Source organism: Macrobrachium nipponense, chromosome 11 (assembly GCF_015104395.2).
Source record: "Macrobrachium nipponense isolate FS-2020 chromosome 11, ASM1510439v2, whole genome shotgun sequence".
Lineage (NCBI taxonomy): Eukaryota > Metazoa > Arthropoda > Malacostraca > Decapoda > Palaemonidae > Macrobrachium > Macrobrachium nipponense.
This window is the reverse complement of record NC_061087.1, coordinates 84,411,439-84,437,739: the sequence shown is the minus strand read 5'-3', so window position 1 is coordinate 84,437,739 and position 26,301 is coordinate 84,411,439. Positions and strand designations below refer to the sequence as shown.

The window sequence follows — 26,301 nt, the reverse complement described above, 5'->3', positions numbered from 1 at the left end:
CCCCCCCTTTGCAATAAACTTCAGTGGATGATCCTTCTGGAGATTCTGTCGTCCACAGAGACATTAGTCAGAAGACTGCATGCGAGGTTTTTACTACTCTACCTCCAATTTTCACACAGTACCGAGGAACACCATGAGCTTTGTTGGGCTAGCACTCCCAAAAGGTGCCTTTTCTCAAATACCTGGATTCATCTTCCAAGCTTCTAGCACCAACTTCCTAGCACCAGGTGCTGATTCGCGAAAGCCCACACCTGTTCCAGAGCTCTCAGCACTAATTTTCCAGCACAGGCAGTCCCTGGTTATCGGCGGGGGTGCTGTTCTGACATCTTGATGTTAAGCAAAAATCTGCTGTAAGTGCTGATAATTGGTTAATATTACTTCTGTTAGGTATGTATTGGCACCAGTACTTATTATTGGTGCTGATAACCAGAAATCGCCCCTATTCAGCAATTTTTGGTGCTAGACAATCACCATAAAACCAGATTGCTGATAATAGTCCACCAATAACCGGGGACTGCCTGTACTCACCCCCAGACATCTAGCATCTGCTCACAAGCTACTTTTGCCCTTTTAGAGAATGGTCTGACCTACAAAGAATTCATCACAGCCTGGTTGTTGACAGGTTACTGTTTTGCTGTTCCCAGGAATATGTGGCTTTATTTGCTCTTTCAAGCTTCTATAAGCTCACTTGATTTTGGTTTCCGCCACGAACAGTTCCACGTCTTATGTCTATGTTAGGCATTTTTTAATCCAATGAGAAGTTGAGTCAGAGGGATGTCCACATGTGCAGGATCAGCAGCTAACCGCACAAGGGTCAACCAGCCTACAAGATGATTTGCAAGTTCATTCAGTTGTTAGCGACTGCATGTCCACAGTCCTGCTTTTTCTCTTAGAACAGGGGTCGAAGTTCAAGATGGAGATGAACTAGACAGTCCTGTCATCCTTTTCTCTAGGACAATTGAATGGGAACCTTAGATATGCAGCAAGCATACCTCCATATCCCTCTCTGGACTCCAGAGAACTTTTTATTTCCATCTTTCATGACAGGATTTTCCAGTTTCATCTGTGCTTCAACCTCTACAACACTTCAGGTCTCCTCATATGAGTCCTTGCTCTTCTGAGATTTGAATTCCTTTTTTCTGGGCATACACATCAGTCTTTACATGTCATCTGACTTCAGTTTCCTTCAAAGAAATGGCTCGAAGGCTTTTTGACAGCAAGTCTTACTGGAACAAGGAAATACACCCAGACACCTTTGTGTTTTCCCATTGCCCAGGATTTAAGTCAGACATACAGTGGTGGCTTCCCAAACATAGACATTTGAATGGAACTCCCTTTCATCCTCTGATCCCAGACCTAGACTCCTACTTAGCACATCAGATCTAGGTTGGGGAGCCCGCTTTAGGAACCGGAAAGTTTCCTGGATGTGATCTCCAGAAGAATGGAACTTTCACATCTTTGTCAGAGAGCTGAAAGTGATTCACTTAGGACTCCAGTGCTGCTCGATCCCATGTTCCCTCTGGACCAAACAGTATGAGATCCTCCTCTGTGGACAGATCAATGTAGTCTTCTAGTCACTTGATTTATTCAGGGAACTATGTTGCAACAGACGTACTGAACTGTCAGAAGCATGTCCTGCCCACTGTGACTTTCATTTCTCTGGTTTATGGGACAGGCCAACCTTCGACTTGTTTACCACCCCAAGGAACATTAGTCTGGTACCTAAGGAAGTGCTAATCAAGTCTCACGCTCATGTATATGGTTCTTGAACCTGCTACAGTTGTGGATGGACTCTGCAAGAGCTTTCCTCCAAAACCTTGTCTTCTCAAAAATTAGTTCTTACCCAGATAGGCTCCCTCTACCAGACTTAAGGGTCAATTTTCCAAGGCTGGTGTCCCAACTCTATATCTTCAGAGATATGTGACCCGTTAAGGGGGCCGGTCGGCTAATGCCATTCTTTAAGGACAGGACTTTGTTATTCATACCCTTAATAAGGTGACTTGGGACATCTCCAAACCGCATATGACTTTTTGCCTCTGATCTTCGGTTTTGTGACGCCAGAGCGATTTATCCCGAAAATAACCATTTTTCAAATTCTATCTCCTCCTTTGATATTTAATATTAAGACCTGGGATTACTACCATTTTCTTGTACGGGTGAATGTTTTAGGCTTATTGAGTTATGTTTACTAATTACCCTGTAACTACGAAAGTAAGAGGAATTTTGACAAAATATTTCGTATACGTATTCTCAATTGCCATATGAAGCTCCATGAATTTTTTCATGATTGCATTTTTCGCCCTATACCCCCATATATAGGGGTTCCGGCTGGCCCCCTTAAGGGATATTGAACTATGTTGATCTCTTGTTTAAGCAGAGAGACCTGGTTCTTTTGTCTCCTAATCTTAACGACCTCTCAAGTCCTTTACACATCCAAGCAAGGATGGAGATGCTGTTTGCTCTTCTACCACTGGATTTTTAGCAAAGAATGAAGACCCATTCAAGACCTGGATCCATTCTTTTTCCCTTATGAGCTTAACAGTCTTCCTTGACTTCCACGAGTACTCACCAGCTCTGAAGAAGAGTGAGCTCTTTGTCGAATTGGGAGTTTTTAAGTATTACTTGAACACGAATTGCAGATCAGAGGGTCATTCTTGTCCTACAGTATTCCGTCAAGAACCCCTGTAGCCCTCTGACTAAGATCATGTTGTCCTTCATCCTAAAGAGATTTTATTTCTGAAGCACTCAGATTTAGAACATGTTGATTTCCTTATAGGTGAGAGCTAAGGACATCAGAGCAGTCTGTACTTCATTAGCTTTCAGGCTCATTACAGCCCTTATTTAATCGACCTCCACTATTCGCTGTCTTATGAAGTGATACCAAAGCTTTTAGTGTGCATGGCATCCAGCTTGCTTGGCACCAGTTATAGAGCTGCCAGCATCCACGAGCTCCCCGCAGCTCGCCTAGAGCCCAGTTTTTGAAATTTTGCAGTACCATGGGATAGTAATTGGCATTATATCGCAAGAGGAAGCATTGGATTTTCTCCTGCTATTTCTTCACCTTATAGCCATCGGACAACTCCTTGTCTGCATAACTCCTTCACTGCAAAGTTCCCACTTAAGCATAGGCAACCCCTTGGCTTTACTTCCACACCATTATAGTTTAAGTTGAGCGCCAACCAGAGGCATTTTTTCTAGGCGCTCAACTGGTATGGAAACAACAAGCATTGTAGTCAATGCTAGCAACTTATTTATTTCAAATTCATTACATGATTTAATGTTTTGGAGTAGAATATGTCCATGTATCCCACCTTCTGTCATTGTGGGATTCAGCTATGTAATTACTTGGGAAGTTATTTATATAAAAATGAAATTTTTTTGATAAAATGAAGTTTTATATATTTGCTTAAGAAGTAATTACAGATTCAAAGCTCATGCTCCTCCCTTCTGATGGACATAAGGCATAAACAGAATGAGCTTATCAGCTAAGTCATTCCTGGTATTGCTGTTAGTGTCAGGCACTGGTAACCTACACAAACAATCGTGGCATTAGCCATTAATTTTGAATTTAAGCTGCTGTACAAGTTGAAGCTAATAGCTATATAATTACTTGGTAAATATATATAAAACTTTATTTTATTATAAAGTCTTTTTTAAAGACAAAACTAATATTCTTATTCTTCTCCAGACTTTGACCTATTTTCTCAATAATATTAAATGACCATAATGAGAGAATTATAATTCCAAATACCCTTTTTTTATACTATTGTATTCCTCCCTTCTAGAAATAAAAATAAAAAATTCTCTAGGTTCTAGTCCATAGAAACCCACTGGAGAGAGCAGAATACTTTTGAATTTTTTATGACTATGCCTTACAATCCAGTGCCCCTTCAGGGTAACATGGAGTGTAGTGTTTGGATATGACCAAACTAGGGTAAAAAATGTCAATACTTATATATTAGTGAAAATCATTCATGTTCAGGTGCTTTTTGCAATGTATTTTTTCAAAATGCTATATGTTGGAGGAAATGATGATGCATATTGTTTGATGTTAACATAGATTGTCATCGTAGTTTAACCAGAACACACGCTTGTTATTGTGGAGGGCAAGGAGAAAAAGTTTTTCACTAAGGTATGAAGATGCAGCTGAAAGTATTATGGCCACTATAGGTTGTATCCAGAGTTGGGAATGAGAAACTTTGTGTAATAGATGGTCAGGTTGTAAAATAGGTAGGTGATTTCTGTTACCTGTAGGACCCACTTGACTGAAGCAGGAGTTGAGTAGTAAGAAAGTAGCCGCAGCAAGGATGAAATAGATTGCTATGCTATCTCCAAATTAAGATATCTTGTTAGTAGAAATGGAAAAGACTTAGGATGGGTCTGCATGAGAAACATAGCGACTGTCAAGGGAAATACATATAGATGATTTTGAAAAAGTTTGACCACAGAATGTTGAGGGTCAAGGCCATAGCTTGATTTGAAGATTGTCCTGTACTACAGGAAAGAAACAAATCTTAAAGATTGAGACTGACTGGAAATGTAATGAGAAGGGATACGTAGTAAAAGTTGGTCAGAGTAGCAGGGCAGTGACTGATAAGAAGACTCCAGGAACCATGGAGAAAGGCTGAAAGAGCATGGGCAGAGGAGAGTGGCAAGATCTCACTTAGTATCTAACCCTATGAAAGGAAAAGCTGATGAAAAAATGTATGTGATGACATGAGGTAGTTCTCAGACTTATAGTGGTATATGCTCACATTTGTTGTTTTAATAGGATAAACAACCTTACTTCCTAGGGGAGTGTTTATATGATAATCATTCTTAGAAGAGTAGTGTAAGATGATTACAATATATGAAATGAGATAATTGTGTATCATAGATTTCTTGAAATATGGAAATTATAACAGAAAGCTAGCTAATAAGGATTCATGCATCAATATATATTTTCTGTTGAAGGGTTTCCCCAAAATTTATTTTATTTTAGGTTCAAAGATGGTAATAAAATCCTTGAAGGTGAGAGGTACAAGATATTTCGGGAAAACTTTACTTTGGTGATTGAGGATGCACAGAAGAAGGATGCTGGGGACTACAGGTGTGAGTTGAATGCTGAAACTAAGCTTTCAAGAGACCATAAAATTATATGTAAGTAGCAGTTTTTTTTAATTACTATATTATTCTATAAAGCTAAAGGATTGAACCTTTTAAAATGCTGTAAAAAAATAAGTATAAACTTTAGTTGTTCAGTTTTCAGTATTCTGAGCTGCAAAAATTATAGTGTATTTCTATTTTAGGAAGTAAGATTTGTAGATTTTGTTGCTTCATTCTTTACAGTTGGGTGTGGAAAAAATATAGAAAAGAAGCCAGTAATCTTAGAAATGTGATATCTGGTGAAAAGACTTGTAGGAAGCAACAAGTAAAATTGAAACAAAATGCCATTTTTTTCAGTCTTTCATCTGGTGCTGCTAAGGTCCTGTAACTTGCACCTGTTGAGGATAGTATTAGTAAAGTCTTATTTTTCATTCCTTGAACATTTCAGCAAGAAAGGGTCCTTTACTTCATAAGAAGGGATGATTGTTACCTCCCTTCATGCATTTCCTTTATGGAATTCAAAGTTTTTTTTAAATGAGAAGCTAGTCTTTTGTAAGTAAGTACTTTTCATTTATGAGAACTTTCTGAGATTAACCTTCATACTGTTTTCCCATAGTTTTGGAAATAAGGAAGATGGATAAGAGCCAAAATGTGGATGAGAAGCAGCAGTTAGTTATTGAATGTCCTGTTGATGGTATACCTGAGCCAAGTGTTATGTGGATGAAAAGTAAGTTTTGCACTCTTTAGACTTGATAATCACTGTATATACTCGTGCGATATGCTATCTCACATATCATGTGACCCCCCAGATTTTCACCAATAAAAATTTATTTTATCATGTATCTCCTATACTAAATACGTCACGAGGCGGTTGCGCAGTCTCTGACCAGCTATCACCTCATACGCGCTGGAGTTGCCAGGTCTCACAGATTGCTTGCTTACAAATTTTGATTGTTTTTAACCAGTTACCATCTAGCAATTGGAAAGATCCTATTGTTAAGACTTCAGGTTAGTTAGATATGAAAAATACAAATTGATTAAAAAATTTGTAAGTTTTGCGAGACCAAATTACCTTACACTAACCTCTTCCTCCATCTCTGTCTATCATATCTTATAGTTAAACATGTTAAAAAAGTAAGAGAATGATAGGAGTGTCATCAGTAACATTATAATCATTACGTAATTGTGTACAGCCATAAACAACTGAACAATCAACAGCTGTTTTGCTTGCATTTCACCCATCATATGTTAGTAGAATATGATTTCACATAAGTGACTTACCAAACAGTTACATTAGCTGTACGCTTTCTTACCTGGCAGTCGAAAATTCAAATTCCTGGCGGCGTTAGCAGCACTGCCATTGTTCATGTAGGCGATACAGATCCCGCCCACTTTCGGGAATACCTGGTACTGCTGAGCTTTTAGATTTCAACTCGTTTTCTGCTGGCCACGGGGTAACACCGGTGGTTTGTTGTTGCAGTCGACTTTCGTCGCCATTGTGGATTTTTTCTTTTTGGTTATGTACAATTTCTTGGTTGGCTTTTTTGTTTCATCAGTTAGCTGCCTAGTTATTAACGATTTATTATGAAGATGTCTGATGCTAGTTCTTCTTCAGTTAGGTTTTGTAGCAGTGGTTGCAAAACTAGATTAGCTAAACTATGTTACGATCCGCACTCCAAATGTGTTAAATGTAGGGGTCAGTGCTGTAGCAAGGAATTAACTTGTGATGAGTGCCGTAGTTTAGATGAACAAGGTTGGAAGACTTTTCAAGCTCATTTGGATAAGATGGACAAAGATAGGAAAAGGAAAGCAGCTCTTAGAGCGGGTAGTAAAACTAGAGTAGAGACAACTCGCGTGCCTTTAGAGGCAAACAAACCGTCACTATCTCTTCCGCCTTTATCAAATATTTCACCTATTGATAGCCCTCCAACTTCAGTACCAATTACTCCAGACCAGGTATCCCATGTTTCTGATCCCAACCCCATTTCCTTGTTAGAGTCCAAGATGGACAAGAAATTTGAGTTCTTGGCAAAATCCGTTATGGATTTGGGTATGTTGTTTCGTGCGTTCGTAGAGAAGTCAAGTGAAAAGGCCAGTGTTAGGCCAAGTGTCAGTGTCGTGTCCGAGGAGGCAGCTGTCCGTTCCCCCTGTTCTCCTAGACGAAGGTCACTGTCTCGCTCCCCAGCTCCCAGGAGAAGATATACCGGAAGTCGAAGGGAGATTGTGGGATTTTGCCCACGGTCAGTCGACATAGTCAACTCGCGAGTGCCCAGGAAACGCCGCTGGAAAGGTGTAGATATGAGTGACGTGCAGTTGTCGTCCGACTCAGAAGTGTAGTCGTCTGTGTCGAGGCAAAAAATGTGGAGTGATTTAGTGTCGCGTCCTTTGAAGAGACATGCCCAGCGTACAAGAGGCCAAACCCTTGCTAGAGGATTCCGCTTTGGGTCCCTTTAAACATCAGCTTCAAGAATTGATGGTCTTTTTGAAGAAGACAACGAGCCAGACGGAAGAGGAAGACAGGGTATCGGCCGTCCTGTTGGAAGAGGAAACTCAAGACCAGGATTTGAAGCCCTCTTCTGCTTATTCTAGTCTGTTAAGGTTTCTTTTGCAGACTTATCCGAATTTCTTTGAACCAGCTTCACCTTCTTCACCTCCGTCGTAGTTTGTGAAGGGTTGGAGATCAGCGCCTTCGGGGTTACTGAAACCAGTTCTTTCTCAGTCCTCGAAGAAAGCACTGAAGGAAGTAGAAGAGTGGCTTGCTAAGAAGAAGGAGTCAGGCAAGGCTTCGTTCACCTTTCCTCCGTCAAAGCTGCAGAATAAAACCTACAGGTTTTATGCGACAGAAGTTCCTTCTTTGGAAGTTTCTGCCTCCTCCCAAGGAGACTTCTCCGGTCTTGTGGGCTCTCACAGAAGAGCAGCATTCTCGACTGCGAAAGTGTTGTTCTCTTCACCCGAGTTGGATCACCTGGTGAAGAACTTATACAAGTTGATCGAAGTCTTCAGTTTTCTGGATTAGACTATTGCAGCGTTAGCCAGGAAAATTGAAGATTGCCAGTCTCTTGATGAGGATTTTTCTGCCGACTGGCTCAATGTGTTGTCCTGTGCGGACAGGGCAGTGAGAGACGGTTCAAGGGAATTGGCCGCCCTATTCGCTATGGGAGTACTAAAGAAGAGAGAATGGTGTTGCTCCTTCACATCTCGAGGAGTAACCACGAACCAAAAATCGGCTTTGTTGTTCTCCCCCCTGAGTAAATCTCACCTGTTTCCAGAAGAAACCATTAAGCATGTACTGTCGGACCTCGAGAAAAAGTCCACCAATGATCTTTTTCAGTCAGCGAGGAGACCTAAAGAGCCTCCAGCGACAGGAGCCAAAGCTTCTCCTCTACAAAAACATCCCTTTCGAGGAGGTAAGTTGAAGTGGCAGCAGAGACCGAGAACAAATCTACGAACCACCTCTAAGTCTACCAAGAAACCCTTTAAGACAGAGAAATGATCGGAAGGTCCTTCACACACCCGTGGGGGCAAGACTCCACGACTACTGGGAGGAATGGAGTCGAAGAGGAGCAGAACAGTGGGTAATTCAGGTACTTCGAGAGGGATGTGTGATCCCTTTTACACAGGATCCACCACTGTACAATACACCTGTCTGTTTGACAGCATACTCGACAGGATTAACAAGAGCTTTGGCTTTAGCCAAAGAAGTAGAAGAGCTCATCAACAAAGAGGCCATAGAGGAAGCAACAGACACAAACGCCCCAGGGTTTTACAACAGGCTCTTCGTAGTCCCCAAGGCATCAAGGGGATGGAGACCTGTGTTGGACGTAAGCGCTCTGAACCTCTTCGTCCGGAAGACGAAATTCCGAATGGAAACTAGTCGATCGGTAATGTCAGCCATCCAACCGGTCGACTGGATGGTATCTCTCGACATGAAGGATGCATACTTCCTTGTCCCCATTCATCAGGACTCCAGGAAGTTCCTGAGATTTGTCTTCAAGAAGAGAGTCTTCCAGTTCAGAACCCTCTGCTTCGGTCTGTCAACCGCCCCTCAAGTATTTACTCGGATTCTCGCTCCTCTGGGAAAGTGGCTGCATTTGATGGGGATCAACACAGCTTTTTACTTATACGACTGGCTACTGAGAGCCAGATCCAGGCGTCAGTGTGTGAAGGACTTGGAGAAGACACTTACTTTGACACAACAATTGGGTATCATAGTAAACACGGAGAAGTCCCAATTGATTCCAACTCAGAGGATTCTCTATTTAGGGATGATACTAGACTCTCTAGCTTTTCGGGTTTTTCTCTCCCCGAAGAGGATAGAGTCCTGCCTGTCGACAGTCCAGCAATTTCTGGTTCGCCCGTCCTGCTCAGCGCTCGAATGGATGAGCCTACTCGGGACCCTGGCTTCAGTGGAGAGTTTTGTCAGGTTAGGACACCTACACATGAGGCCGCTTCAGTTCTTCCTGAAAGCAAATTGGTCTCGGAAGACACAGTCAAACTCAATAGTTTTCCCCCTGACGGAAGAGATAAAAATGTATCTTCGTTGGTGGCATTCGAGGGAAAGATTACAAGTAGGAATCTCCCTAGTCGTGTCGAACCCCGACCTGCAGTTCTCAGACGCCACAGCGGATGGGGAGCCCTCCTAGGAGACAAGAGAGTGTCAGGTCTGTGGACAGAACGAGAAAAGACCTTGCACATCAATGGGAAGGAATTGAAGGTCATCCTCTTAGGGCTACAAGCGTTCGACCACTTAGTCACCGGAAGAAACGTAGCGGTCTACTCGGAAAACACCACAGCGGTCATATGTACGGAAGCAGGGAGGGACCCACTCATTCTCTTTCAACAAGATAGCCGAAGATCTCCTCACCTGGATGAACGTATTTGCAGACGAACTGAGTCGGGTAAATCAGGTGTAACCAACAGAATGGACTCTGAACGAGAGTGTGTGTCAGGACCTTTGGAAGCTTTGGGGAAGACCATCGATAGATCTGTTCACCACATCAAGGAACAATTGCCTTCCCATTTTTTGTTCTCCGATTCCAGAACCACTAGCGTGGAGAACAGATGCGATGCTGCTAGATTGGATAGGACTGGACGATTACGCTTTTCCTCCCTTTGGGATGATTAGAGAGGTCTTAAACAAGCTTCAATCTCACCAGAATGTGACAATGACCCTAGTAGCGCCATTCTGGCCCAGGAAAGAGTGGTTCCCGGACCTTCTCAATCTGCTGGTGGATTTTCCCAGACTACTTCCACAAAATCCATCGCTTCTCAGACAACCCCATTTCAACCAATGTCACCAAGGGTTGTCCGCTCTGGCCCTGACAGGATTCAGACTGTCAGGAACCTGGTCAGAGCAAAAGGGTTTTCGCGAAGGGTGTCAGAGGCTATTGCTCGCTGCAGAAGAAGCTCTTCTGCCAAGCTCTACCAGTCCAAGTGAAGAGTTTTTAGGTCATGGTGCAGACGACATAGCATCTCTTCTTCTGAGACATCTATAACAGAAATTGCAGAATTTTTGTTATTTCTGAGGGACACCAAGAAGTGACCACTTCAACTATTAAAGGATATAGGGCCATGCTTTCATCGGTTTTCAAGCATAGAGGCCTCGACATTTCGTCAAATCAGGACATCAGTGACCTGATCAGATCTTTTAGTTCCTCCAAGACTTTCAAGCCTAAAGAAGTGGAATGGAACTTGGATGTAGTTTTAAGGTGGCTCAACGGCCCCCTATTCGAACCGTTGAATTCTGCAACCTTGAGGGACGTAACTAGGAAGACACTATTCCTAGTCGCCTTAGCCACAGCGGGAAGAGTAAGCGAGTTGCAGGCGATGAGTAAGGAAGTGGGTTCCGCCCAGGGCACTGCAGTTTGCTCTTATGTAACAGACTTTCTTGCTAAAAATGAGGATCCTTCGAATCCTTGGCCCCGTTCTTTCAAGATAAAGAACCAATCGGACTTAGTCGGGTCGGAAGATGAGGAACGTACATTATGTCCGGTCAGAGCCATCAGACACTACCTGACTAGGACAGAAACTGTGAGAGGAGAGTCGAGCCGACTCTGGTGCTCGGTGAAAGACCCGTCTCGGCCTCTTTCAAAGAATGCAATGTCCTTTTTCCAGAGGAGTTTGATCCGAGAAGCGCATGCCCAAACTCAGGAACATGCTCTTAGGGTGCTGAAAGTTAAGACGCATGAGATTCGTGCAGTAGCAACGTCATTGGCTTTCAGACAGAATGTCTCTATCCTCCATTATGCAAACTACATTCTGGAGGTCGAAATCGGTGTTTGCATCGCACTATTTGAAGGAGGTGGAAACTACTTATGAAAACTGCTTTAGATTGGGACCGTTGTCAGTAGTGGGAATGGTGTTGGGAGAGAAAGCATAGTGGGACTTGGTTTTTTCCCTCTACTATCTCCTTGCCTTGAATTTGAGGTTTTTTGAGTTTGTGGGAAGCCTGGGGGTACATGTACCTGAAGTACCCACCAGTCCTTATATCTGGTTAAGGGTACCATATGGTTTCTAGTGTAGGTGATGGTTTTTTGTATGGTTTTTATCTGGTCTTTTCGCCCAGGGCAAGGGCAAATTATTGTTGTTTTTTTTTTGTCAATCATTGGTGAACTTCCATGATTGCAAAAATCCCACCATTAGTAGGGACGACCCTGGCCTTTACTGGCACGTCTCCTACATGAGAGCGCCGACCAGAGGCAGCATCTATCTACCTGTAGCTGCTCTCTCACAAGGTAAGGTACTGCAGACATTATGTTAGCATATGAATGTTATTTTTATTCAGAAAGCTGTCCATATACCCACCTTCCGGGTAATGTGGAGTCCGCTAATGTAATTGTTTGGTAAGTCACTTATGTGAAAATGATATTTTAATGATAAAATAAGGTTTCACATATACTTACCAAACAATTACATAATCAGAGCCCTCCCTCCTCCCCACAGATGGACGTTGCGGCTCAACGAATTGAAGTCTAAAAGCTCAGCAGTACCAGGTATTCCTGAAAGTGGGCGGGATCTGTATCACCTACACGAACAATGGCAGCGCTGCTACCGCCGCCAGGAATTTGAATTTTCGACTGCCAGGTAAGAAAGCGTACAGCTAATGTAATTGTTTGGTAAGTATATGTGAAACCTTATTTTATCATTAAAATATCATATTTGGTTATGTTGCAAATGATGTTAAGTAGAATAGGACTGATATATTTTTACATTATATCATTATTTACTATGAAAAAAAAAATCAGCAAGGAAATATACTCCTAAATTTAAGGTATAAGTTGTAGCTGAAGCTGGGAAAACAATGTTCAAAATGCTAATGACTATGAATTATCGTGCACCAGCAACACCAAACTGGACAGTAAATAGAATTGAAGAGAAAAGTATTTTAATAAAAACTACAGGGCATGAAAGAACTTTTGCTGTTGTTTTCACACTGATAAAAGGTAACTATATAAAGCTTGTATTATGATGAAATCAAGGGAAAATAGTTTGCAGAATCTGTTTATTTATTTTATACAAAAAACATGCCCACTGCCATCTATTAAAAAAAAAATATAACCAAATTTAGTTCACAACGAGATGTAATAAAGTCATATTTCAACTTAAGGACACTTTGTATAATGAAAAATAGCCTTATCCCATATAAATAGTGTGTCTAGAGATTCATTTATGCTAACTAGAAGAAAGGAAATTGCTCTGAATTGAGTTAAATACAGCTACTTTGTAATTGCCCTCAGCAGATTTCCAAACCAAAACATTGATCGCTATGTTTGTATTTCATATGTTATACAGTAATACATAATATAAGAATACATACAATATTATGGGATACAGTGAAGTACAGCATAACTTTTTAAAAAGTCCATGGAAAAGATGTCTATTTGTTATGTTTATATTTTATATTATGATACTAATGTGAATATTACATATGCTAATTTTATTTCTCTTGTATGATGTGACCCCCCTTAAAATTAGCTTCAAAGTTAGGTCTTCAAAAGTAGCATGATTTGCAAGTATGTATGGTAGTCTTTCAAATCACTTTTGAGTATTTTTTTAAGTCAAGTTTTCAGACAAGTATAGATTATGTGAGTTCAGTGATATATACTACATACATTTTATATTTTAATAAATCTGAAAATAGAATAAATTGTTTCAGATCAAAAACCAATGTATGAGCTGATGGCTAATGACAGTCGAATTTCCATGACCCCCAATTCTAAAAACATTACCAATGGAACACTGATCATCTCTAGTGCTGAGTGGAGAGATCGTGGCAACTACTCATGCAATATTACAAGCTTTACTTACAACTTTGAGAAGTGGACTTTCCTGAGGGTCAAAGGTAAGCCAGTTCCCAAGTATTGTATAGTATTGAAGACTCAGGGGCCGGCCGGCTAATGCCATTTTTTAAGGACAGGACTTTGATATTCATACCACTTAACCCTCTTACGCCGATTGGACGTATTAAACGTCGAGTCAAAATGTCTCCCGTATGCCGATTGGACGTATCATACGTCGGCTCAAAAAAGTTTTTTTAAAAATTCGCGGAAAAATACTTATAGGCCTACCAGCCGAAAACTTTTGTATCACGCGCCTTGGGGGATGCTGGGAGTTCACGGATCAAGGCGTTGTTTTGTTTACAATCGCTACGCAGGCGCGCAAGCGCGAATTTCTTTCTTATCGCACTAAAAAGTATCAGTGACACATCTCTGAAATTATTTCATCACTTTGACATAATTTTTGCACCATTTTAAATTATCCTTTACATGAAGTATTATATATGAAAATGTGCGCAATTTCATGTAAAATACAACAAAAAAATACTCATGATTGTAGCTTTTATCAATTTTGAAATATTTTCATATAAATAACAATAAGTGCAAAAATTTCAACCTTTGGTCAACTTTGACTCTACAGAAATGGTCGAGAAACGCAATTGTAAGCTAAAATTCTTATATTATAGTAATATTCAATCATTTGCCTTCATTTTGCAACAAATTGGACGTCTCTAGCACAATATTTCGATTTATGGTGAATTTATGAAAAAACTTTTTCCTTACGTTCGTGCGATAACTCTTCCGATAAATTTGTTCGTGCGATTGTCCTCATGTTTGCACCCTTTTAAATTTGCCATTACATAAAGTTTTATATATGGAAATGTGTGCAATTTCATGCACAATACAACCAAAAACAACCCATGGTTGTAGCTTTTATCAGTTTTGAAATATTTTCATATAAATAACGTTAAGTGCAAAAATTTCAACTTTCGGTCAACTTTGACTCTACCGAAATGGTCGAAAAACGCAATTGTAAGCTAAAACTCTTATATTCTAGTAATATTCAATCATTTACCTTCATTTTGCAACGACTTGGAAGTCTCTAGCACAATATTTCGATTTATGGTGAATTTATGAAAAAAAAAAAAACATTACGTTCGCGCGGTAACTCTTCCGAAAAAATCAGAATTTTTTTGTGCGATTGTCGAAATGTTTGCACCATTTAAAATTAGCTGTTACATAAAGTTTTATATATGAAAATGTGCGCAATTTCATGTAGAATACAACTAAAAATGATTGAAGGTTGTAGCTTTTCTCTCGAAATATTTGCATATAAATCACGATAAATAGAAAAAAAACCACGTTCGGTCAAATTTGACTCTACCGAAATAGTTGAAAAACGCAATTGTAAGCTAAAACTCTTACGGCCTAATAATATTCCGTCATTTTTCTTCATTTTGAAACAAATTTGAAGTCTTTAAAACAATATTGTGATTTATGGTGAATTTTTGAAAAATATATTTACCTACACTCCGCGCGCCGATTCGCGGCCGCAAGTCTCCGAAATACGTACATCGCATTATCCTAATATTTGCTCCTTTTCATATTAGCCTTTTTATAGAGTTTCATATATCAAAATGTGCGCAATTTTATGAAGAATACAATAAAAAATAATTGAAGGTTGTAGCTTTTTCCATCTTCGAAATATGTGCATATAAAAAAATATATATATTAAAATTTCTACATTCGGTCAAATTTAACTCGTCCGAAACGGTCGAAATCTGCAATTCTAATCTAAAACTCTTACAGTATCGTAATATTCAATCATTTGTCTTAATTTTGAAACAAATTGGAAGTCTCTAGAACATTATTTAGAATTACGGTGAATTTTTGAAAATAACATTTTTTTTACGTCCGTGCGTTACGAATTCGTACATCATTTTGTGATAATATTTTTCCGGTGTTGCTTTTATTGTTTTACTATGTATTATATATCAAAAGGATTGCAATTTAGTGTACAATACAACAAAAAAAAAAGTAACTCGTTAGCTTTGACCGTTTTTTGCACAGCGTGATTTGAATACAATTATCTATGAATTTTTTTTTTCGTTACCATATATCGCATTATTTACATATGATAATGATATTATTTTTCATTTCTGATGATTGCATACTAAACTTCAGGCAATGAAAAAAAATGAGCCAAAAATGAACTCTTAATCTTCAAAACTAAGCGCGCTGTGATTTTTTGAAAAAATTATTTTTTCCGGTTCCGCGCTCACTCTAAACCGGCGCCGGCATACAGGAGAGGTTTTGATTTTTAGGGCTTCGGCGTAAGCGGGTTAATAACGTGACTTGGGACATCTCCAAACCGCATATGATTTTCGCCCCTGACCTTCGGTTTTGTGACGCCAGGGCGATTTATCCCGAAAATAACCATTTTTCAAATTCTCTCTCCTCCCTTGATATTTAATATTAAGACCTAGGATTACTACCATATATAAGAACCCTGATGTAAGACCTCCCAATTCGAATGAGGAGTTTTTTTTTCTAAAAGTCATTTTTTTTTTTTTTGCTAGATATGAGTTTTTCAATATGGTAAAAAAATAAACCCTTTAAATCAGAAAAAAATTTATAAAAAAAAAAAAGATGAAACAAAGATTGGAAAAAAGGGCTTGATTTGATTGTTCTATAATGTCATTCTGAGGTATATACCAAATTCCAATGTTATAACTTCAAAACTAAGTGAGAAGATAGATTTTGAAGGTCAATAAGTATAGTTTTGAGATACGGGCGTTCAAAGTTTTCCTTCGTATTTCTATAAAGAAAATGTTAATAAATAATGATTATTATGAATGTATATTTCTTTTTTGTGTATTGATAAACCAAAACTATTTTATTTATCATAAATTTATCATAAATGAAGATCTCTTTGCTCAAAGATCGTAGCCTTGGGCACAGTGTGACATGTGCTGTCAGGCAAGATGGGGCCGTTACTACGCAACCCTCCCCTCTCTCTTCACTATCTAAACATATATTATGATATTCTGTAATAATACTTGAGCGATTTTTCTTCGTCTGTATGTTAGCGAGATGTTTTCCTTGTCTTTTCCTCATTGGCATGATGAAATTCTTGCCGGAACATAGATAAACATACGTAAAAGCAAGCGAATGTCATAGGTGAAACTCGAACATGTAGACTACTTGAGGTTTGTGCTCGCACTGAATCATGGTTGAACTTGGTAGCTGACTGAAGTCTCCCTTCTCGACTCGGGGAATGTCTACAGATGCCATTTCTCCCAATTTCTTTGACAACAATTATCAAAATTTACGATAACAGAAGAAATATTGCATTTTCTTGTACGGATCAATGTTTTTGGCTTATTGAGTTATGTTAACTAATTACCCTGTAACTACGAAAGTAAGAGGAATTTTGACAAAATATTTTGTATACCTATTCTCAATTGCCATATGAAGCTCCATGAATTTTTTCACGACTGCATTTTTTGCCCTATACCCCCATATATAAGGGTTCCGGCCGGCCCCCCTTAATGTAATTTGGTATTGCTTACATAAGAAAAGAAATTATAGTACTTAGGGAAAGACTTTTAAGGGATAAGCTCTTGAAGCTAGTTTTTGAAGGTAAACATGTTGGAGATTAGATAGAAAAGCTCTTGAAGCTAGTTTTTGAAAGTAAACATGTTGGAGATTAAAATTATACTTAATGGTGCATTAACATCGCATGACCTGCCTTTTAGTAACCCAGCATCCTTGTGTTGCAACAGTCCCCATGGGTTTCTTTCATCCTGTGAATGTGTTAAGTTAAGCATATCTTAGTTTTACCAGACCACTGAGCTGATTAACAGCTCTCTTAGGGCTGGTCCGAAGGATTAGATATATTTATGTGACCTACAGCTTATTGTGGGATCCGAACCACATTGTATCGAGAAATGAATTTCTATCACCAGAAATAAATTCCTCTGGTTCCGCGTTGGCCGAGCCAAGAATTGAACTTCGGACCACCGGATTGGTAGCCGAGTGCGAAATGCACTCGGCCAATGTGGAACTTCCTGTGGATGTGTGCATAGGCAATGTTGCTCTTCAGTATATTATGAGCTGTGAAATTTATAATGTGCAATATTCAGTGTTGACATACCCATTGACTAGAGTTTTGCACATAGCATCCATTCAAGTACAGTCAACCCCCGCTACCCCTGCTATATGCGGACTCACGATTCGCTGACTCACGATTCACTGACTCACGATTCACAGACTCACGATTCGCAGACTCTCAATTCGTGGACTCACAATTTACGGACTCACAATTCGCGGACTCTCGATTCGCGGACTCACAATTCACGGACTCGCCTATTCACAGATTTTTCTGTAGACCCTATATATCCATTATTCACAGGAAATTCACCTGTTCAAATTATTTTTCACTGAGAAATATTCACAAATTACTGTATTTTCATATTTTCATGACTAAATGTATTTTCTTGTGATAAAACTTTTAGAATACTCTGATAAGGATTTTGAGTTTTTTCTGTTTTAACTATCAAAATATGCAGTTCTAAGCATTTGTTCCGATACGTAATACAAACCCTCGGTCCTTTAACAATAGGAAGGTAACTAGCGGCAGCTGGGACGGTCGTAAGCTTCGAACAAGGGGAGAACGGTAGTTAACTGCTTGTCCGATCGTGCGCGCGCCCGCGCGCCCGAGAGGTGAAGAATCACTTTTGCTTTAGGCCCATGCAAAAAGTTGCAGAGTGAGGGGTGGCATGAGGTGGGACTATATGTAAAGGACCTCAGGTTTGTATAGTTAGGAAAAATGCAATTTTCGACAAATTGTCATTTTTAGAGGAATTTTAAGTAAGTATTTACAGATTGTAGCTAGAGGGATTTTAAGTAAGTATTTGCGGATTGTAGCTATTCGCACGGGAAGGGCAAATAGGGGTGTCTACTGTAATTTGTATTTTGTTCATGACACTTACCTGCCAGATATATATATAGCTGTATTCTCTGACGACCGACAGAATTTCGAAACTCCCGGCAAACGCAGTGGTCGGCTAGGTGGTTAGTACCCATTCCCGCCGCTGGGAGGCGGATACCGGGAACCATTCCCATTTTCTATTCAGATTTTCTTCTGTCGCCGGTCGGTAAACATCTGTTTACAGACCTCCGCTTAGGATTTCGAAAACTTCATTTGTCACTTGAGTATTTGGATTGTCTTTTGGTTTCGGAATTGGCTTTGATTTTTCTTAGAATTGAGATGTCTGGATCTAGTTCTACTAGTTTCAGAGTGTGTGGTGTAGAAGAATGTAAGGTGAGGCTACCAAAAGCCTCGGTAGATCCTCACACAGTGTGTGTGAATTGTAGAGGGCATGTTTGCTTGTTGGATGATAGGTGCAAAGAATGTGAAGTGTTACTGATGTCGAATGGAAGGCGTATGAATCTTACATTCGTAGACTTGAGCGTGACAGAATTAGGAGGTCTTCCTCCAGGAGTGCTTCTGTTAAAAGTCAAAGTAAAGTTGCTCAATCAAACATAAATGTAGAACATGTTACGCATAACCCTATAATTTCTCCTTCAGATAAGGAAGTGATTGTTACCGAAGGGAATGCCCTTTCTACCATTTTAGAATCGATTCGGAACCTTGAATCGAAAATGAAAGTGCTACAATCTAATGTGCAAAAGTGTAGTGATGATGTTAGTGCCCCTAGTGAAGTGGAGGGGGCGTCAGATCGGTCCTATAATGCCTCCAGGTTGAGACCTCTGTCGGACTCCCAGAACACAGGGAATGGACATGTCGAAGGCCGAAGGAGGGTTACGGGAATTAAACACCGGTCTGGCGTCCCTTCGGCGGCAGATCCTGAAGACGCATCCCAGGCTGCCAAAGATCGCGCGCAAGCTCGAACCTTGAAGGAATGCTTCTCTTCCTCCGAGACGTCCTCACCTCACCTCACCGTGGGTGGGAATCTCGGAAGACCTCTCCGACTGAGAGTGGTAAGGAAGACGTAAGGTGTCGCACGGGCGGCCATCGTCTTTCTCGCCCTCTTAGGAAAGGTCGTACGAAGAGTACGCAGCCTCTCCAAGTGAGAGTGGTAAGGAAGACGTAAGACGTCGCACTGGCGGCCATCGTCTTTCTCGCCCTCTTAGGAAAGGTATGATGGAAGAGGACGCTTCATCGGGAGATCGAGAGCGTCCTCCGCCTCGATTTACGCTTCGGTCTTCTCCGGAAGACTTCGAAGACAGTATCCCGCACAAGAGATTTAGGACGCTTTCTGAGCGTCCTGATTCGAGTCCGGAGAGAAGGAAGAAGGCGTCCCCTCGCCCATCTTCTTCTCAAAGGTTCATTCCATCATATGGTTCTTCACCATCAAAAAAGACCCTCGAAGCGGATTCGTCAACAGTTGGATACGTTTTTCGCCAAGAAAGAAGAAAGATCACGTAGTTGTAAAAAAGATCTTTGGCTACCCGTCAAGAAATCTAAACGTTCTCCTGCGGCTTCTCTTCGTTCTTCGTCTTCTTCTGATCCGTCGCCTTCTAGACCTCATCGACTCAATCAGGAACGCGCAAGCAGTCCTGCTGAGAGAGTCTCTAGAAGTATTGGCGGTAAAGAAAAAGACAATAGGTGCCGCACAGGCGGCCGCCGTCGTCTTTTCCCAGAGTCGAAGAACGTTCAGAAGGATCGCTCAGAAATAGAATTGGGAGGAATTGATCTTGGCTTACAGGAAGAGAATATTCAACAAAAGAAACGCTTTGCTAACCAGGACGCTCGTAAGGACGCTTCTCAGGACGCTCGGGGTCGGAAACGTCGGCTGGAGAGACTTCAGACGCACGATATTAGTTCAGAAGAAGGATATGAAGATGAATATGAGGACGTTTTTGAGGACGCGAGGCGTAGTGGCATAGTAAGGACGCTCGTCGTCCTTCATATCAGTACGCGCGGTTCAGACGCACAAATGAGGACGCTTTCCGGACGCAAATGAGGACGCTTTCCAGGACGCAAATAAGGACGCTTTTGAGGGCGCTAGGCGTCCGATGCATAAAGTCACCCTGAGAAGAAAAGAACAGGTCGCTAGTCAGAAGGTTAAGCGCCATATGCTTCAAGGTAGTAGGAACTACAATATGAGTGCTCGTCAAGAGAAATCGTATGACGTTAGTTTGGAAAATTCGGAGAGAAAGTCAAAGTTAGGAGAACATAGCAGACTCTTCTCTTCAAAATTGATTTCAAACACAAGACCTACGGTTCGAAAGGGAGGTGAAACTTTGGTTTCTTCTCGTTCGATTCAGAATAAGACTATGTCTCCATTAGAAGATAAATCGTCAAGCGAGGCTGTTTCGGAAGAGGAGGAGGATCCTACAACCTCATCCTCTGTGGATTATAAGACTTTGACTCGTCTTTTAAAAGATTTGTTTCCCGAGAAGTTCCGAGCTCCAGTTCCTCTCTTTCCACCTTTGCAACTAACCTCTTCGAAGGCAAGGAAGACTCCAAATTTTGTCAAAATGGCCACCTCGCTCTCGACTAAAAGGGCTTTTAAAAGAATCCATGATTGGATGGAATCCAAAAAGACAAAGGGCAAGACTTCTTTTGCACTTCCCCCCACAAGGCTTAGTGGAAGATCGGGGAAGTCGTACGAGACAGAAGAGGAAGCAGGTTTGAGAATCCCCGCTTCCGCACAAGGGGATTTCGCCAACTTAGTGGAAGCTCCTAGAAGATCTTACCTGGCATCAGCGAAAGTTTCGTGGACAATGTCGGAGATAGATCACCATCTCAAAGGCCTTTATAAAACTTTGGAGGTTTTTAACTTTCTAGATTGGTGTTTGGGCGTCTTGGATGTTCAGTCTAGAAGCCCAGATTCTATCTCATTGGAGGACTTAGCGAGTATTTTGTCATGCATGGACAGAGCAGTAAGAGATGGCTCCGACGAACTGGCATCACATTTTGCGTCGGGAGTCCTGAAGAAACGCGCACTCTTCTGTAGCTTTACAGCTAAGTCAGTGTCGCCAGCGCAAAAAGCAGAATTGTTGTTCGCTCCCTTTTCTGCTCATCTTTTTCCACAATCGATGGTAAAGGATTTATCAGTAAATCTCCAGGAACGAGCGACGCAGGACTTATTGTCTCGGTCTTCGAAACGTCCTGCTGATCAGATGTCTTTAAGAACCACGCAAGCTTCTAGGAAGAATTATAAGCCCTTTCGTGGAAGAGCCTCTTCAAGAGCTGCTGCTCGAGGGAGGAGTTTCCCTAGGGGCAAAGCCCCCTCAAAAACCAGGGGAAAGAAATGACTTTTCGGCCCTCCAGACACCAGTCGGGGCGAGCCTCGCTCTCTTCGAGCATGGGAGGATAAGAGGGGCGAACTCTTGGTCACTCGAAGTGATCAAGAAAGGTTACAAAATCCCGTTTCTATCGAAACCACCATTAAGCATAGAACCAATAGACCTTTCGCCCTCTTATCAGGATTCAAAGCAACAGATCTTATTAGACCTTTTGGATCAGATGTTGGAAAAGAGAGCAGTAGAAAGAGTTGTGTCACGGAACTCTCCAGGCTTCTACAACAGGCTTTTCCTTGTTCTGAAGCACTCGGGAGGATGGAGACCTGTCCTAGATGTAAGCAGGCTGAATCTTTTTGTAAGGAAAATAAAATTCAAGATGGAAACTGCACAGTCTGTTTTAGCTTCCCTGAGACCAGGAGATTGGATGGTGTCCTTGGATCTCCAAGATGCCTATTTCCATGTTCCGATACATCCTCGGTCCAGGAAGTTCCTCAGATTCGTTCTGAAAGGACAGGTCTTCCAATTCAGAGCTCTCTGTTTCGGGCTGAGTACAGCCCCTATGAATTCACGCTTCTGATGCGAAATGTAGCAAGATGGCTCCATCTCTCAAAGATAAGAGTCCTCACTCTTTTATTTGACGATTGGCTGATCCGGTCCACGTCAAAAGGTAACAGTGTCTGGAGGACCATACATACGACATTACAGCTGACGAAGGACCTGGGCCTTCTGGTCAACTTCGAGAAGTCCCATCTGATTCCCACACAGTCCATCGTGTATCTGGGGATTCAGATGGATTCAGTGGCTTTTCAAGCATTTCCATCCATAGAACGTCAGCTAAAATGCTTAGAGAAAGTATCGGTCTTCTTAGAGAAGGAAATATGCTCGGCGAGGGAATGGATGAGTCTGCTGGGGACCATTTCCTCGCTGGAGAAATTTTTTCTCTGGGAAGGCTACACCTCAGACAGCTTCAGTTTTTCCTAGCAGACAACTGGGAGAACAAGAAAGACCTAGACGAGATTTTGAGAATCCCTCAATCGATCAAAGAGCATTTGAAGTGGTGGTCCGATCCCGTCAAGCTATCGGAAGGGATGTCCCTCAAAGTTCTGAGCCCAGACCTAGTGTTGTTCTCAGACGCGTCCATGACGGGCTGGGGAGCAACACTGGGGGAGGAAGAAGTGTCAGGCTTCTGGAGAGGGGAACAGAGGTCCTGGCACATAAACCTCAAGGAGCTAGAGGCGATTCGTTTGGCACTTCAATGCTTCAAGTCAAGGATTGTGGGACGAATTGTACAAGTCAACTCGGACAACACCACGGCGCTCGCATATCTCAAAAAACAGGGAGGAACTCTATCTCGCTCCCTGTTTCAGGATACGAGGGAAATCTTACTTTGGGCGAAGCTGAGAAATGTAACGATTCTAACGAGGTTCGTTTCAGGACAGCAGAACGTTCGTGCGGATCTCCTCAGCCGTCAACATCAAATGCTTCCAAACGAATGGACTCTCCATCCAGAGATTTGCAAGGAGTTATGGAAACTTTGGGGACGCCCACTGGTAGACCTCTTCGCGACAGCAAAAACGAAGAGGCTTCCTATTTACTGCTCTCCGGTTCTAGACCCAGGAGCTATAGCAATAGACGCCATGCTTTGGAATTGGAAGGGGATGGATCTCTACGCCTTTCCTCCATTCAAACTCCTGGAAGTTTGCGGCGTCGGAAGGAACAAGAATGACGTTGGCCTGCAAGCGACTGGTTCACAGAGGCCATGTCATTTCTGGTAGATTTCCCAAGGACACTTCCAGAAAAAATCGATCTACTCAGACAGCCCTACTTCGAGAGGTATCATGGAAACCTCTCCGCTCTGAGTCTGACTGCATTCAGACTATCCAAAAGTTGGCCAGAGCGAGAGGTTTTTCAAGATCGGTGGCAAGAGCTATTGCCAGCGCTAGAAGAACATCTTCCCAAGCTGTCTACCAATCGAAGTGGGCTGTCTTCAGAAGTTGGTGTAGAAGGCAAAATATTTCCTCCTCCACGACCTCTGTGAGCCAGATTGCTGATTTTCTCTTACATCTTAGAGATATAGACAAACTTTGTGTCAACGATTAAAGGCTACAAAAGTATGCTGTCAACGGTCTTTCGACACAGAGGCTTGGATTTATCAAATGATAAAGATCTTCACGATCTATTGAGGTCCTTTGAAACATCAAAAGCTCCACGAGACAAGATTCCCTCATGGAATTTAGATGTTGTCTTAAAGTTTTTAATGTCAGCCCCATTTGAGCCTATGCACGCTGCCTCTTTGAAAGATGTAACTAGGAAGGCTAAGAGGGTTAGCGAAATCCAAGCTATGAGTAGACATGTGGGTTTCAGAGAACACAATGCGGTGTGTTCGCTGAGCCCCTCGTTCTTAGCGAAGAACGAAAACCCATCCAACCCCTGGCCTAAAAGCTTTGATATCAAGGGGTTATCAGAGTTCGTCGGACGAGAGCCGGAGAGAGTTTTGTGCCCTGTCAGAGATCTCAAATTTTATCTGGAAAAGACCAAACAATGTAGAGGCCCGTCAGACAACCTGTGGTGTTCGGTCAAGAGGCCGGAATTACCAATGTCTAAAAACGCACTGGCGTTCTTCTTGAGAAACACCATCAGGGAAGCTCATTCGTCCTGCACGGATGGTGATCTTAAACTGCTAAAAGTTAATGCTCACGAGGTTAGAGCGGTAGCTACTTCGGTGGCTTTTCAGAAAAATATGGCACCTCAGTGATATCCTGGGTGCCACATTTTGGCGAAGCAACTCTGTGTTTGCTTCACACTACCTCAGAGATGTGAAGGCGACATATGAGAATTGCTACTCGCTTGGACCATACATTTCCGCGGATACAGTATTGGGGACGAGAAGCAATACGAACCCCATCCTTTAGAAAATGAATGTGTGTGATTTTAATTATGGGTTTGTTTTTTTACGGTCGTAGGGTTGGCCGCTTGAGGCGGTCTTCCCTTTAATTAGCCTGAAAGTTATGGGACTAACTTTAGTGAGGCTAAGTTAGGTGGTATTTATTATGCTTCGTTGTCTTCAGTATGGTCAATATGGTCTAGTCACATTGTGGTCACGCTCCCGTTGACAGATCATCTAGAACTATCCAGCTATACAGGTCACTACCTTGCTGGAAATTCTAGTTAAGCAGAAGCAGGCTGGGTGACAGTAATCACGAAGTCAGCTATGCTAACAGGTAGGGAACCAAGATGTCAATCATCTGCATGTGAAATGTTTCCAAAATCCTTCTATTCTGTCCCTTCCCACCTCCAATGGTGGGATTCAGCTATATATATATCTGGCAGGTAAGTGTCATGAACAAAATGATATTGTCATGATACAATAAAGTTTGTTCATACTTACCTGACAGATATATATAATCAAGTACCCACCCACCTCCCCTCAGGGGACAGTGGTAAAGAAAATCTGAATAGAAAATGGGAGTGGTTCCCGGTATCCGCCTCCCAGCGGCGGGAATGGGTACTAACCACCTAGCCGACCACTGCGTTTGCCGGGAGTTTCGAAATTCTGTCGGTCGTCAGAGAATACAGCTATATATATATCTGTCAGGTAAGTATGAACAAACTTTATTGTATCATGACAATATCATTTTCTGTAGATACACTTCCATTTATATATAATAACATTTGACAGCATCACCTAAAATTGATTGTTGGATCTCTGTAACAAAGTAGTTAACTAGTAGTTGAAAGGGATAAGTGGAGTAGTACCCCTCACTCACCTGCCCCTCACTGAGCACTTTTTCCTTTGGCATCAGGGACAAAATGGCAATATAATAAAAGGCTTTGGTTTGTTAACCTGTGAAAAATATAATTTACCTATAAAATGTATTAGGTTTTCCCGCATAAAAACAAACCTTTGCCATTTATGTGGGAGACTCACTCCTTAATTGGGAGGTTGTCCTCAACTGACTGGAAGTTGAAACCAACCCAGAAATGTCAGAATCAAGGTCACAAATGTAAACAAGGGGAGCAGTGACTTGTAATTTCCTACTTGGTCTGTCATGAATATGTCAGGGTGGTAGGGCAGTTAGTCTGAGCAAGTGTGCCTAGTCTCAGTCAAGTAAGAGAATCTTTGGAGTACTGTATGCAACCCCAGTGAGGGTTATACAAGTCAGAAGACAGCCATAGCTGGGTAATTTAATTGTTGAGTTTGGAGCATAGCTCAGCTTCCCCTACCCTTCTTAAGGATGCTCAGTTGTGCATACATATCCATATCATGGCCCGAGTTGCTGCTCTGCATAGAGTGGAAGAAGAAAGAGACCAGTCTCTTGACATTTATCCTCAGACATGCTTAGTCAAGCACTGTTCCTCAGACTTATGCTCAATAAACTTCCAACTGGGTGAGTCATACTCTGTTGAAATGGAGCTGGGTATCCCAGCCTGATGAGTGATAACTTCAGGTCCCAAGGAGAAGGTGTCCAGGAACTTGTGGGTTATCTGACACTTGCCTAAAATGACAGGTCCTCTTAAGAGGATCTTTTCCAGGTCGCCAACAACAAGGTTCCTCAGGGAAAGGATCAAGAAACTTTAATCTCTCAACAGAGGCCAATGGGTTCTGAAGTTGTGCTACATACTCAGGAATATCCAAGAATGAGACAGAACCCCAACTCTCTGA

General features: G+C 41.6%; 1 protein-coding gene across 7 annotated transcripts in view; it reads left to right on the top strand.

The window, feature by feature from the left end:
• Positions 1-26,301, top strand: part of LOC135206702 (neuroplastin-like) — a 106,800-nt gene that overhangs the window by 64,285 nt on the left and 16,214 nt on the right. For all 7 annotated transcript variants that reach the window (XM_064238127.1, XM_064238137.1, XM_064238172.1 and 4 more), the window contains 3 exons: positions 4,982-5,139; positions 5,702-5,812; positions 13,241-13,426. In XM_064238127.1, the coding sequence (XP_064094197.1) occupies positions 4,982-5,139; positions 5,702-5,812; positions 13,241-13,426 (455 nt within the window). The remainder of the gene's footprint in view (positions 1-4,981; positions 5,140-5,701; positions 5,813-13,240; positions 13,427-26,301) is intronic.